This window comes from Callithrix jacchus, chromosome 6 (genome assembly GCF_049354715.1).
Source record: "Callithrix jacchus isolate 240 chromosome 6, calJac240_pri, whole genome shotgun sequence".
Taxonomy (NCBI): Eukaryota; Metazoa; Chordata; class Mammalia; order Primates; family Cebidae; genus Callithrix; species Callithrix jacchus.
The window spans coordinates 146,569,383-146,583,603 of NC_133507.1; the positions used below are offsets into that span (position 1 = coordinate 146,569,383).

The window sequence follows — 14,221 nt, forward strand, 5'->3', positions numbered from 1 at the left end:
AGGTATCAAGCAAAGTCTTCCGAGGGGTTAATCCTTTCTGCCAGCCACTCACTGTCACAACTAACAAGGCTAGTTTCACCAGGTCATAACTAGAGGAAGGCATGGGACTGTGTGGACCCATTTCACAGTGAAAACAATGTGGTTTCTGCCTTCCAAGGCCAATGGGACTCCTATCAAGAATCTGGAAATCAGTTTTCCTTTGTGAGGTGAAATGGATTAGAAATTAGAACAGAATGCATTAAAAGAATAAAAAGAAATACGCCAAAATATTAACTGTTCCTTATATTGATTAGGATACTAATATGATCAAGACTGATATAAAATAATAAGTGATTTTAAAAAATAATACAACACTTAATAATGTTTATGCTCATAAAATCCTCCCTTTCGACACATACATTCACAGTCTAGTGAGACTACCAGATAAAGTACTAAGAGGAAGTTCTCAAGACAGCTCACACAAACATCAGTGAAGCTCCTTTGTCATTTCTGCTATTTACATGTCCCATCATACTAATATTTATTTGACATCCATCTAATATTATTTTACTTGATTCACTATTTAAACTTGTCCTTAGCAATAAAGTCTGTGAAGTCACAGTTGTTAGCTTTGATTTTTCTCTAATATATATGAAAATAAATAAAGAAATATTAAAATAAAACATCCATGTAAAAGCCATCTCTGGCCAGGTGTGGTGGCTCACACCTGTAATCCTAGGACTTAGGGAGGTGAGGCAGGTGGGTAGTTTGAGCCCAGGAGTTCTAAACCAGTCTGGCCATCATGGCAAAACCTCATCTGTATAAAAAATACAAAAAAAATTCACGAGGCAGCCATGGTGGAGCATGCCTGTAATCCCAGTTACTTGAAAGCCTTAGGTGGAAGGATCGCTTGAACTTTGGAAGTTGAGGCTGCAGTGAGCCAAGACTGTGCAACTGCACTCCAGCCTGGGCAACAGAGCAAGACTGTCTCAAAAAAATAAAAAAAAGCCATCTTGAGTACCACTAAGAGGATACAAACAATGCCATAGGAAACTCTAAACCACTACGCTGATTTAATAGAAAGAATCCCCAAACACCGTCCTTTTGAGGCTTTTCTTTAAGTTAAAGGGAAAATTTTATTATAGTATATTGATAAAATATATTAACATTTCATTATACTTTCTTCATATAGTATATTACAAAGTGTTTACTTTAGAACTTGTACACTTGTGTAATGTGGGAAAATGCTATTAATAATATTCCCTGATACACTAGATAGTGTGAAATCAGTGCCTGGAATTAGCAGGAATAGGAAAGATTTTGACTAGGGTGGTGTAATGTTGGCTGAATGGTATAGGATGTAACAGAGGAGAAACTTACATTCGTTACTGGATCACTTTCATTCTCCGTAACACATCCCTGAAGATTGAGGTTGAGGGCTTTACAGATGATCATGATTCTCTTGGCAGCTTTTTCTTCAAATGGTTTGATCACAGACTCAGGTTCTAAGAGATCTTTTTTTTGAAGTTTCAAGGTCTAAAAAAGTTTTGAACGTTTTAGTCACCGAACATCCAACATAAAAAAGAAATTCTAAATTATAATCCCCAGCTGTCTGGATCAAGTTCATATTTGCTGAGAACGAATTTTGACTTACATCTATATCTGGGTCTATCGAGAAGAGATTTAGCCTCTCCATGTTTCGAGTTGTTTTTACAGTATCTTCTGTTTCTGTGAGGTACTACAGAGAAAACTGGGTTAGTCCTTGGTGTCTAAATACCCAGATACAGCCCCAGACACATCCACGTGGCCAAGAAGCAGCCTCTTAGTGTTATCACCATTTTAGTATTATCCATTAACACTTGGCAAATCTTATACAAGTATCTTTCCTTTTTGAGGAAGGTTAAGGAAAACATGTTTCCTATGTTAAGAAAAACATAGGTTAATGGCAAGTTTTGAATTAGTTTATTAATCTAAATCTTAAAAGAAAGCATCTATGCCTTTTCTGTGCAAGCAATTACTTACAAATAATTCAAACTGTTTGCAAGTACAATGTCAACTTTATTACCTTTGCAAAGTCTGGGTGTAAGTTGTTCTCTGATGAATCTGCTTCCTCTGGTGTGCATTCACAAGTTACAGAATTATCCAGTGAATCTTAAAAAGACATACCAAGTCAGGTTTTTAAATATTACTCAGGAATCATACATTCTTCTAGCCTGTGACATACAAAACTAAGTTAGACTTAAGAGCTAACAGGGATGTTGGTGAGCCTAAGCTTTCATTGTGTTCTGACTCCAGAACTCGATATTGTTGGGTGATCTGGGCTTGGAAATCAGGCAATCTGATGATCATTTTGGGATTCTTGCCATGATAACATCTTGTGTCCACAAGAACTTTGGATTTTTATACTTGGGGTGTCTTGGCTTACTTCATTAATACATATTAAAGTTTTAAAAATATGTATGCATTTTTGGTAATTCTCGGTCTTGGGCTATCAATTTACAATCCACCTTCTTGCTTCAGCTACTTAAGACACTGCAAACATTAATACTACGATTGTTATTATTAAGTAAATCATAAATGTAAAACACCTACTATGGCATACAGTAGTTGTGTTAAAATCAACAATATTTTTTTTCCCCTCAATTTCCCATGGCTCTTTCACTCTAGAGCCTGTGAGGCTTTGATTAGGAGCACTTAAAGATGCTTTGGTTTCTAATGTACCACATGCTGTGCAAGGTATCTTCAAATAGTTTTCTTTTGGGAGGAGTGACTGACTCTGCTGGTATTGAACTTGCCTTCTATGTAGCTACAGAATTGCTTTCTAACCTTCTTTTCACTCTTTCCTCTCTTGTTTTCCCTTCTCTTTGCATAAAATGAAATAGACTCTTATGAAGGAGTTAGGATGGGCAGAAAACAATTTTAATCTTATAAAAATTTTTATTGCCATGCATAATTTTTGAAACTTTTACATATAAGCTGATCACAGTATGATCAGAAAGCATAAATGAAAGCTGCTTTTTAACTAAAAGGAAGGAATGCATATTTGCCTTTACAGAGCACAAGATTAATTGATTAATTCAATGAAACGCTAAAAACCACAAAATGCCCCCTATAAGATAATGTCCCACTGGACATGAGCACATTTTTGATGCTGTGAGAAATTATTCTCAACATCATTTGCTGCGGGGCAGCCTCAAAACACTGCCAGTTGACTCCAAATTGTACTTATGTGTGGTGGCCATTACTGTGCAGTAAAGATTCAGGAGTGATTTAGTGATTTCTTGGAACAAACAGCTCCAGGATGGATGAGCTAGACCAGACAGCAACTACAATGCCTAGCAGCTTTAGTGAATCAAAAACACGGGTCACGCTGGACAAAGGAAGGAAGACGGCTTCATATGCTCTCACCCAGCCCCAGGTCAGTGAGCTCTGCACTCCTCCTCCCTTGGAGGGGCCCCTCGGGACTGATTTGCAGGATGCGGTTGAGGGTGTGGATCCATTCATCCATATCTGACTCTGTTTCAGCTGCCAGCACAAAATAGGTCAGTTCATTCATTTTCAATTCAAAGGCATATTTTCTTAGTCTGTTATTCTGTGGTATAAAAAAGACAGAAAAAGAGAATACCAAAAAATAAGCCTTTGAGCTAGAGACAATTTCTGTGGGCTTGAGGTCCCAAACGTCTTTCCATACAGATAGGTAACGTAAAGAAAATTGTCCAAAACAAGACAAAATTTTAGATGGGTCCGATCATTTTGTTTGTTTTTTCTCAAAGTTTTTGTACCAAGAAATATCTTATTTAGGTTTCAGCTGATTGGATGGACATGTTAGCTTAAACATTTCGTCATGGGCATGTGCTTGAGTACGTTCTCAACTCCTTGTAAGAGTTTCTTTGAGTTTCTCACTTTATGTTCTGTGACTCACTCCAGGAGGGTGTCTGACCCTATCACATCCCAGAGGCAGCTCTTGCCAAGATCGCTAACAGGCTCTGTGTTGCCATATACTACGTTAAGGATCATTTCTTTCTTCATATCTTCCTTGTCCTTGCAGCTGAATTAACATGATGGCTGCCTCCTCCTATCTGAAACTCACCTTTCTCCAGTTTCCATGACAACACTCTATTAGGGTTTTCCTTCCACCTCACTGGCTGCCATTTTTCAACCTCCCCTCCCAGCTCTTCCTTCTCATGACCTCTAGTGAGAATCCTGGCCAAGCCTCAGATTCCTTTCTCTCCTTTATTTCTCATCTATTCCAATGGCTTCAAATGACACCCATGTGCAGTGACACCCCATTTCCTTTCCTGGCTCTGGCTTCACCAACTTCCAGACTCTTCTGTAACTTGACATCTCCACTTGGCATTTTGTGACCAACCCATTAAAAACCCATTAAGCCTTGTTCTAGTTCCTGAATGTGTTCCTGTCATGTTCTTGTTGCTTCCACTAGGAAGGCCTGAGGCAGGCTGGCCCCCTCCACCACACATGCTCTCAATAGTACAGTGAGCATGGTGTGTGCCCTCATGTACTTACAGGATTTGTATCACCCTTCAGATCTCAAATGAAACTTTCTTAATTTTCCAGTCTAGGACAAAGGGGCAAAGGTCTTGTCCTCCAAAGCATGTACCATGATTTGTAATTATCTGCTTATTCATTTTTGTTTGTTTGTTTTGACAAATACATGTCTCCTGTGAGGCTACCTCCATGAGGACTGGGCCAGTTTTGCTAACCACCATATCGTGTAATAGTGCTGACACTTGAAGGATTCAATAATGTTCGGTTCAAAAACAGTCATATTTTATTAATGGAACAGAATGAGTTCCTATTCTATTGGAATAGGTTTCTATTCCATATTGACATTCTAGTAGAGAAGAGATAAGTGGATGAATGATTGAAGGAATGAACAAACTATCAGAAAGCAAAGGTTATCCATTGTGCAGATAACTCAAATGAGCTGGTGTGATTAGTGGGCACTTTAAATTGGGTGGTCAGAAGCAGGTCTTTGCCCACAGGAGATCTCTAATTTGAAACCTGTAAAAAGGAGATGTCTGATTTGAAATCTGTAAAAAGGAGATATGGGCTATTGAAAGTTCAGGGAGGGACATTTAAAGCAGGGGGAACCCAAGAACAAATTGTTACAATATTGTATATTCCTGCCATGAGATTAGAATGTTCATTCAAAATGCGAACTTTCCCCTAATGACACAAACTGGTGTTATTTAAAGGGGTGGTTGTTGGGAAGATTACTGAAGATACTTCATATTTGATTTGCTCCAGGCAATTCCTATGCAGATGTTCAATTTTTATAAATATGTTCTAAAGCCTATAGCTTACTCATAATTGTAATAGAGCAAATACTAACACTTAGGACAACTCTATTAAGTAGAATACAAAAAGGAGAAGAGCCATAAAATAAGATCAGTGTGTAGGGCTGTGGCTAAATACCAATGTATACAATTCTTTTTGAGAACAGGATTGCTATTTCTTGGTGACAAGCAAAAATTTATAATACCCCTTCAGCAATGTCCTCTTTCTTTGGGATGCTCTCACAGACTGTCCCCAGATAGCTGTTCCTTTCACCATTCACAGTAACAAGATTACTACTGCAAACACAACAATTACTAAACACTGGCTCTGTACTTTACAGCCATTATTTAATTTAAATGCGTAACAACTCTATGGGAAAAATCACATTATTCCATTTCACATATGATGAAACTGAGGCTTGGGGAGATTAATTAAAATGTGTTTGGGATTATATTGATAGCAAATGGTAGAAAAGGGAAAATAAGGCCTATATACTCTAACAACTAATCCCACCCACTGAGCTGCCTTAGGCATTGCACAGAGCTGGGGATACAGAAGATACTCAGGTGATGCTGGTCTCCTTTCTTGACATTGCCCTGGCACAACAAAGGGGCATCTGTGGCCTGGGAGTTGTGGTTCCTCTCAGTGCTTGAGAATACATAGCCTCAAGAAAAAGTCAAGTTCAGGAACTAAAGGAGAAAGAATTGGCTAAAATGCTAACTATGGTTCTCATGTGAAAATTCATGGCTCAAACATCACATTCTAGACTCTTCCAAGGATGAGCCCTTTGCTCCTGTCCATACTTTTGTATTACTGTCAAATATTATTTATTTATTTGACCTGTAATGACTTAGTCCCAGGCCTGGCTCTTTATAGTTCACAAGTCTTAGAAGGGCAGAACCTAAATTTGTATTCTCAGTGCTTAGTGCAGTGATACAACTCACTCATCAAGGACGTATCTGTTGCATTCATACTTTGTGCTGGGCAAAAACATAGCCAGTCCCTGCACTTGCAGAATAGGAATGGCAGGCATTAAGCAGTTAATCATACAAATGTGAAATCAGAAAATGAATATACTTAAATTTTGTATAAATGTTTTGAAAAAGAGGTACTGGGTTCTATGAGAACATAGAATAGAAGTATTTGGACAAGCAAAAGGTCAGAGTTGCATTTTGAAAAAATCATTTTGACTGCAGTGTAAACAGAATGGAGGGTACTCAGAAAGCCCATGGCCTCCAACGTTACTGTGCAAAGCAAACATTTAGGCAGCTTCCTTCTGAAGGCAGATTTTTAGACGCCCTGATCTCCTTATGAGGAATGGGGTAGATATTCTCCATGTGCCCTCACACGCAGTTCTGGGATGTTCTCATGAAGAAGACCTACAAAACTTTCTGTAACCTTCACTGATAGACAGTCTAAGGGCAAAGACAAGATGGCTGCAAAGCAGGTGGGGTCCTGCAGAGACAGGTGTCCTGTCACAGCCCCATTTCCTTCAAAAAACAACAGGAATATAAAATAGACACTCAGGGCCTGGTGCAGTGGCTCATGCCTGTAATCCCAGCACTTTGGAAGGCTGAGGTGGGAAGATCAATTGAGGCCAGGAGTTTAAGAAGACCAGCCTGGCCAACATGGTGAAACCTCGTTTCTACTAAAAATACAAAAATTAGTCAGGTGTGGTGGCACATGCCTATAATCCCAGCTACTTGGGAGGGTAAAGCACAAAAATCATTTGAACCTGGGAGGTGGAGGTTGCAGTGAGCCTAAATCACGCCACTGCACTCCCAGCCTGGGTGACCAAGCAAGGCTCTGTCTCAAAAACAAACAAAGAAAAAAACCCGAAAAACAAACAAGAAGGAAGGAAGGAAGGAAGGAAGGAAGGAAGGAAGGAGGGAGGGAGGGAGGGAGGGAGGGAGGGAGGGAGGGAGGGAGGAAGGAAGGAAGGAAAGAGACACTCAGAAAAGAACAAAAAATGTCCAGAGTTTGGGGTACAACTTTTGCTAGAATATTTTTAGGTATTTGTTTACAGAAAAATGCAAGCAAATCTCAGTGTTGTCTTGAAAACAAACAAATGAAAGAATTGGCTTGATGAATTTGATGCTGGAAATAATGTGATTGGGGAGATAAAAAGCAACCTAAAATGTTTGTATTGGGTCCAAACTAAAGGCGGATCAAGCTGCAGCCTGCTTTAAAATGAAGATGCCGAAGATGTAACATAATTTTGAAATAAAACATTACAAAGTATAAACAAGTTGACTTGATTTTCTAAACTGCATGGCACGTGTATACCTATGTAACAAGCCCGCATGATCTACACTTGTACCCCAGAACTTAAAGTATAATAAATAAATAAAAAATAAATAAACTGCATTCTGTATTTCAAATGAATTAAATACGATCGCTGGCTTCAACAATATAATAAAAATATTCTTAAAACTTTGAGCAAAGTATTACAATCTTGTTTCTCAAAGAGGGACACTGATAATTAAGATAAATATTCTATTTGAAACTTCTCAAGAACTAAATAACCTTCTTTTATTTCAAGAGAAATAGAACTATTTGCAGCCCAGAGAAGCTTATTTTGGGAAAGATAAAGAGGCCTGAGTGTTTTTTGATCTTGCTATCTGGAATCTCAAAGATAATGTCATATAGAACAGCAAAAAGGACAAAAGTTGAAAATCAATGGGACACTTCAATAGGACATTTTAATAATTTTGAAGGACAATTCAAAATTGTACTTCAAGAAGTAATCAAGAAGTAGTCACATTCTTATTTTTACTCTCCCCAGTTTTCCTCTGTGTCTCTTTTATCAGTGTCTTTTCCAGCCAGTGAAACTACTTCGTTTTTATTTATTTATTTGAGATGGTTTTGCTGTTGTCACTCAGGCTGGAATGCAGTGGCATGATCTCGGCTCACTACAATCTCTATCTTCCAGGTAAAAGCAATTCTCCTTCTGAGTAGCTGGGATTAAAGGCATTCACAGCCACATCTAGCTAATTTTTTGTATTTTTAGTAGAGCTAGTGTTCGGCCATTATGGGCAGGCTGGTCTCAAACTCCTGACCTCTGGAGATCTGCCTGCCTTGGCCTCCCAGAGTGCTGGGATTACAGGCCTGAGCCACCACTCCCGGCCTCCAGGACTCCGGCAACTACTTTGTTTAGGGAACCTGTGAATATGTCCTATTGTCATGATATGGTGAATGAGTTGTGGCAAACTGTTCTGCTTCCACAGTGTTCCCCTGAAGAAGTTCCAAATTGCTGATATTCCAAGAAAATCACTAAAGCCAAGGGAGGACTGAATATCCAAGAGGGAAGCTACCCAAACAAAATATTTAATTATACCTATTATGTGGCTAATATCTTGCACAGAATTTTAAAGAAACAAAAGAAGAGTCTTAAGGGAATCATACAACATCACATCAAGGTTTCTGGCATCAATGGCTGCCTTCCATGAAATCCTCTCCACTCTGTGTAGGTTTATTTATTCATTCATTCGATGAAAATTAAATGGGTACCTTTTATGTTTCAGTCACAGAGAACTGAAAAAATTCAAGTAAAGTACTTTCCCTCATTGAACTTACCTTCTAGTGAAATGAAATGTCAGGAAGCAAATAAGCAGAAAGATAACATACACACACATATATACACATACATATATTATAGATGTGTAATATAACATGGCATCATGCAGTGATAAATGGAATTTCATCTTGCATATGTTATTAGGACTTATTGCTTGAGGTGTGTCACTTGTTCTATTTGCATGCACTGTATTTTTTTTTCTGTGCATCCTTCCCACATCCTGGAAGCTCTTCGAATACATGAGCCACATTCTTTTCAGAGTTTGCTCTTTTCACAATGGTTGGCACACTGTGAGTTTTCCAATATATACAGTATTTGCTGAAATGAATCCCATATCTAAAATTCACTGCTGAAAGCTCCACATGAACAAATCTTTGTAGTGTTTCTTCTGCCCACATAACTTATGTAGGTAGAATATTAAATTGGTTCCTGCCTGTAAAAAAATACAATATTTCACTCAAATTCTTCTCTCCATGTATGTGGGTATGTCTATTTTATATATGATAATACATCATTTCTTTAGGCAACTGTCTGTAATTTTGGATAGTCTTCTGCCTCAAGTTAAACTTTGCAATTCATTAGCTCTGTGACTTGTGAAAGCCACTCTATCTCTCTAAATTTTATTTTAATAAATGGAACAATCATAATTCATGTTCCATCAAGTGCTGTCAAATAATAGATGAAGAAAACTACAAGTATCGTTTTGGTCCTTATTATTCTCGGAAGTGAGATTTTTCAGAGCTTGAATTTGCTAACAGGAGGCTTACAGGTCATATTTGGCTTCTAGATTTGTTTTCCTTGTAATGTTCTTTCCCCTGCTTCCAATTTGACTTGCTTTCTTTAGGTAGGCACTCTCCAGGTCTACTGGTCTAAGCTGTCCCTATTTTTCACACCTGGCCTCTTTTCACACATGTAGGGGGCTGCTTGACCTCCAGGAGGTATCTGCATTTCTAGCCTTTGGTTAGTCACATGAAGCCATTGTCTTGGAACCCATATCCACATGGTGGCAGACTCAGCACCTAGGAGGAAATGAACTGTGTCCTTCCATACTGTCTACACCCATGTAAGCCTGTCTAAAGTGACATCGGCCATTATCGTTGCTGAGATAGGGACCTAAGACAGATGAGATTCTTGGGTTGTTATTCTCTTCTACAGTGGCAGAACCTGGAATGAATGAATGTATAGATGAATGAATGTGAGAATGAATGAATGAATACGTGAACTGAAGGAACAAGATAGGATAACACAGACCTAAATATCCCTTAGTCCCAGAGAAAAACTTGAAGTAGCAAAAACCAAGTTCTCTTCCAGATTGGGAGGCATAGGCCAGTAAAACAGATCTATTACTGTTTGATGATGTTATGAAAAACTAGGAAACCATGATTAGGTTTTGTTTTGTTTTGTTTTGGCCAAGATTCAGGAAATTGTCAGTCATAAACACTACCTAAAGTCTCTCAGAAAGCTGGGAAGGAGTTTCTCACCACTTAAGCCCACCCTTGTAATATACGTCTAAGATTTCCAAATTATTCAAGGGAAAACAATGACATGGACTAGGTCTGAATGAATCAAACTGAAATGGCATATTCACTAAGGATTATTATGAACTTGAACTCCTTAAGAATGCCAGATGCTAAGTAGTACTTTCTGAGGCAGAGACTTTCTTCCCCTTTTTTGTTTGCTTCAATGGAACCTGGCAATGATTCTTCACAAAATTGGTCTGATTCATCCTAGTTATTCATTTGCTCTGTGCTTTTGTGTGTACATGATTCATCTTTAGGCACATTTTATGCCTGAGAGCTTACTAGAGCAATTGTTAAACTTGCACTATTTCACTCAAATTCTTCTCTCCAGATATAAAAACTTATACATCTGGAAGAACTATAAGCAAATATGTAAGGACTGGGACCCACACACGAAGTGACAAGTGATCCAGGGGTTTGTCTCCCCAGAGTGATCCTAAGAAACCAGTCCTTTCCTATACAAAGAACGTAGAGAATCTTGGATAAAGCTTCTGGATGAAGAGGAACCTAAATGCAGGGATAGAGGTGAAGTTTTAAAAAGATGTATGTGCCACATCCACCTTGGAAAATACTATAGACAGGCTCAGCTTTTTCTGTACAGAACTACAGCCTGAGCTGAAAGAGTTCATCATTGTTTCATGTTCCCAGAGCATTCCATGGGCTCTGCCATGCACACCTCCATCATCACTCCTACGATATTGTGTGACAGCGAGCAAGTTGCGATGCCCCTCTCTGAGACTAACTTCAATAAAGAATTGACTTCCCCATATCTAGGTATAGTTTCTAGCATGTCAAAGGCACTAAGTGGGTTTGTTGAATGAATCAATAGGTTAATGAATAAATAAAGAAATAGATAAATTAGCACAGTTAGGAAAAAATATCAGGAAGGTAAATCAAGGTTTACCAGGAGGGCTTTCCCATAATGGAATGTCTATATCCTGGGTTGTGACCTTTAAAATTAATAGAAGAACCAGATGAGAGAGGCTAAATACACTACCTCCCCAGTTCTTTTCACATTGTTCTAGTTTTACAGATAGGGAACCTGGATCAAATTGGTCTAGTAACTTTCTAGAAGTCTTCAGATAGTAAATGGTAAAACTAGTATTTCAATGCTGACCTATGTGACTACCAAGCTTGTGTTTTCTCCTGCAAGACTCCTTTTTTTCCGTGGCAATGTTTAAGCAGAGACTGAAACACAATCTAAGTAAGAGATGATGGAGAAGCAGTTCCTCCACTGGAAGGGCAAATTAGAGCACTAAGGTATGTATTCAGCACTAAGTTCTATGATTCTTTGAAGAAGAAAAATAGAACATATTAACCTGTGTTTCTGCAAACTTAATATATAACAAAAGACTACAATGATACTTATTTTAAAAATGATGACTCATTTGCTAGAGAAAGCTTTTAAGTACAAATGGAAAGGATAATACTTAAAATTTTTGGCTCAGTGTCTATAAAATGCAGTTATTGATCTTTATTGCTAACGTTTTACTTGTTTCTGAGGCCAAAAAGTGTCCTTTGTGACCAACAATAGAAAACGATCTCCATCCTCCATTAAGATCATTATTGCCCTTTCCATATGGAAAGCTGGCATCTGTGTTAAAATGCAATTACCTTTACTTGTAGCGGAGCGCTCAGAAACAATTAATTCTTTCCTTTTAAAGTTCAGCCTTATTGCTTCCTGGAAGAATTCCAGATTTTAACAGATAAACCATCCAGAAATAGGCCAGGACTAAATGACTCGAGAGAACTCTACTTGAATCCACATATCCAGGGGCCTCTGGTAGTGGTCCACGATGTAATCTCAGCTCGTAACAAGCTAGGTGAGTGCTGAGGTTTGAGGGTAACAGAAGCACTTCTCCAATGGCCTGTGACCAGAAACAGTGTCCTGGACCCCAGTGAGCCAGTGTCATATTGTGAAATTTGAGGGAGGATTGCTAAAACACTTTCGATTGCTTCCATGATTACATAAAAGGGAATACGGTCAGTTATTTCATCAGAGTAGGAAGAGGTATTTTGAAAGTAAAATGTCCAAATGGGGTCTATGGAATTATTCTGCTTCCTTTTGCCATAGTGGTCCATGTTGAGTTTCATACTAAGGACAATAATTTGAAGACTGAGAGCTTACAGACCATTATCTGTTAAAAGCATTATGTCTGTTTCTGAAATTAAACGCTTTGGAATCAATGGAATCCTTGTCTTTGAAGAAAACCACCTCTTAGAAGAAAGACAATGCATATATACACTATCAACTTACTCTATCATTATAAATTATAAAATAACATTTGTGAAGTGCATATGTTAATTCTATGTCATTTACATATTACTTTACTGAATTTCATTATCTCAGAGGTTCTCTACACAGCAGTAAACACAGATGCTAATTTTCTGCTTCTCTTCGAAAATATGAGACTTGCCCTGCCACAAGACCTTCACACTTGTTGCCTCTGCTCATTCTTTTTTTGTTTGTTTGGTCTTTATTTTTATTTATTTGTTTATTATATTTTATTTTTGAGAAAGAGTCTCACTCTGTCACCAGTCTGGAGTGCAGTGGCACAATCTCGGCTCACTGCAACTCCTCCTCTTGGATTCAAGCAAGTCCCCTGTCTTGGCCTCCCCAGTAACTGGGATTATAGGCACATGCCACCACACCTGGCCACCACAAACATGGTTAATTTTCATGCTTTTAGTAGAGACAGGGTTTCACCATGTTGACTCGGCTGGTCTCGAACTTTTGACCTCAAGTGATCCACCAACCCTAGCCTCCCAAAGTGTTGGGATTACAGGCGTGAGCCACCACGCCCAGCCCTCTGCTCATTCTTTAGTCTATAGATCAAATGATCTCTCTTCAAAAATGCTCTTCTCCCTTATTGAGTATTAATATTCCTTTTCAACCTCACCACTCTTCTGTCTCCCTTTTGTTACTCTGTTTATTTTCTTTTTACTTTCTTTTTTTTTTTTAGAGATGGGGTTTCACCATATTAGTCAGGCTGGTCTCGAACTCCTGACCTCATGATCCACACTCCTTGGCCTCCCAAAGTGCTGGGATTACAGGCGTGAGCCACCGCACCCAGCCCCGTTACTCTGTTTATTTTCTTTATTGAAAAATTTACCAGCTGATTCCATTCTGCTTATTCATGTCTTTGCCTATTTCCCGTTTTTCTTTCTCTCTTGAAAGTAAGTTTTGTGAAGGTAGAGATCAAGCTGCCTTGTTTTTCACAGAAGCCTTAGAGTCTAGAGCAGATCTTGGCTCATATCCGATATTCCATGAATATTTGTTGAATATACTTTTCAAATAAAAAAAATCCCAAAGAGGAAAAGGTATTTCTACTCACCTGCACCACACCTGTACAAGAATCCAAAAAGATGCATCCTTTGGGTTCTTTGGATATTTTCTCATCTTTGTAAAAATTCATAATGTAGGAGTTATCTGGCAACTGAGTCAGCTGGAAGTAGCGCTTTTTGAATGACTGAAAGGAAAAGATATAAAGAATTATTCAAATTGTAGTGTGTTATTACTCATAGAAATTAGAATTATTCTAATTCCTTCAGGAGTGCTGTATTTCTAGGACATTTTTCTAGAGTAGAACATCCTACTTCCTCATAAATAAAATATTATGTGAAACATAAACTCAATGCAAACGGCTCTCCTCTGTGCTGTGACCAGAGGAGGGAGTGTTAAGAACGGTGACAGAGACAAAGATGAGTCGTGATGTCTCCTTACCCGGACAGTAACGGTGTTGTTCACGGTGCTGTTAAAATTCCCCTTGTAGAGCCAGCCAGACTTGAAAACTCCAGTTCCTCCTGCTCCTCCGCCCCCCTTGGAAGATGAGTGGGAAGTTGTATC

At 38.5% G+C, this 14,221-nt stretch overlaps 1 protein-coding gene across 19 annotated transcripts in view; it reads right to left on the reverse strand.

Moving 5' to 3' along the window:
* Positions 1–14,221, reverse strand: part of DOCK10 (dedicator of cytokinesis 10) — a 280,570-nt gene that overhangs the window by 108,047 nt on the left and 158,302 nt on the right. For all 19 annotated transcript variants that reach the window (XM_078328693.1, XM_054257992.2, XM_035306599.3 and 16 more), the window contains exons 6-11: positions 14,099–14,221; positions 13,710–13,844; positions 3,388–3,571; positions 2,045–2,130; positions 1,634–1,717; positions 1,360–1,515 (exon numbers count right to left, since the gene is read on the reverse strand). In XM_078328693.1, coding sequence (XP_078184819.1) covers positions 1,360–1,515; positions 1,634–1,717; positions 2,045–2,130; positions 3,388–3,571; positions 13,710–13,844; positions 14,099–14,221 — 768 coding nt within the window. The remainder of the gene's footprint in view (positions 1–1,359; positions 1,516–1,633; positions 1,718–2,044; positions 2,131–3,387; positions 3,572–13,709; positions 13,845–14,098) is intronic.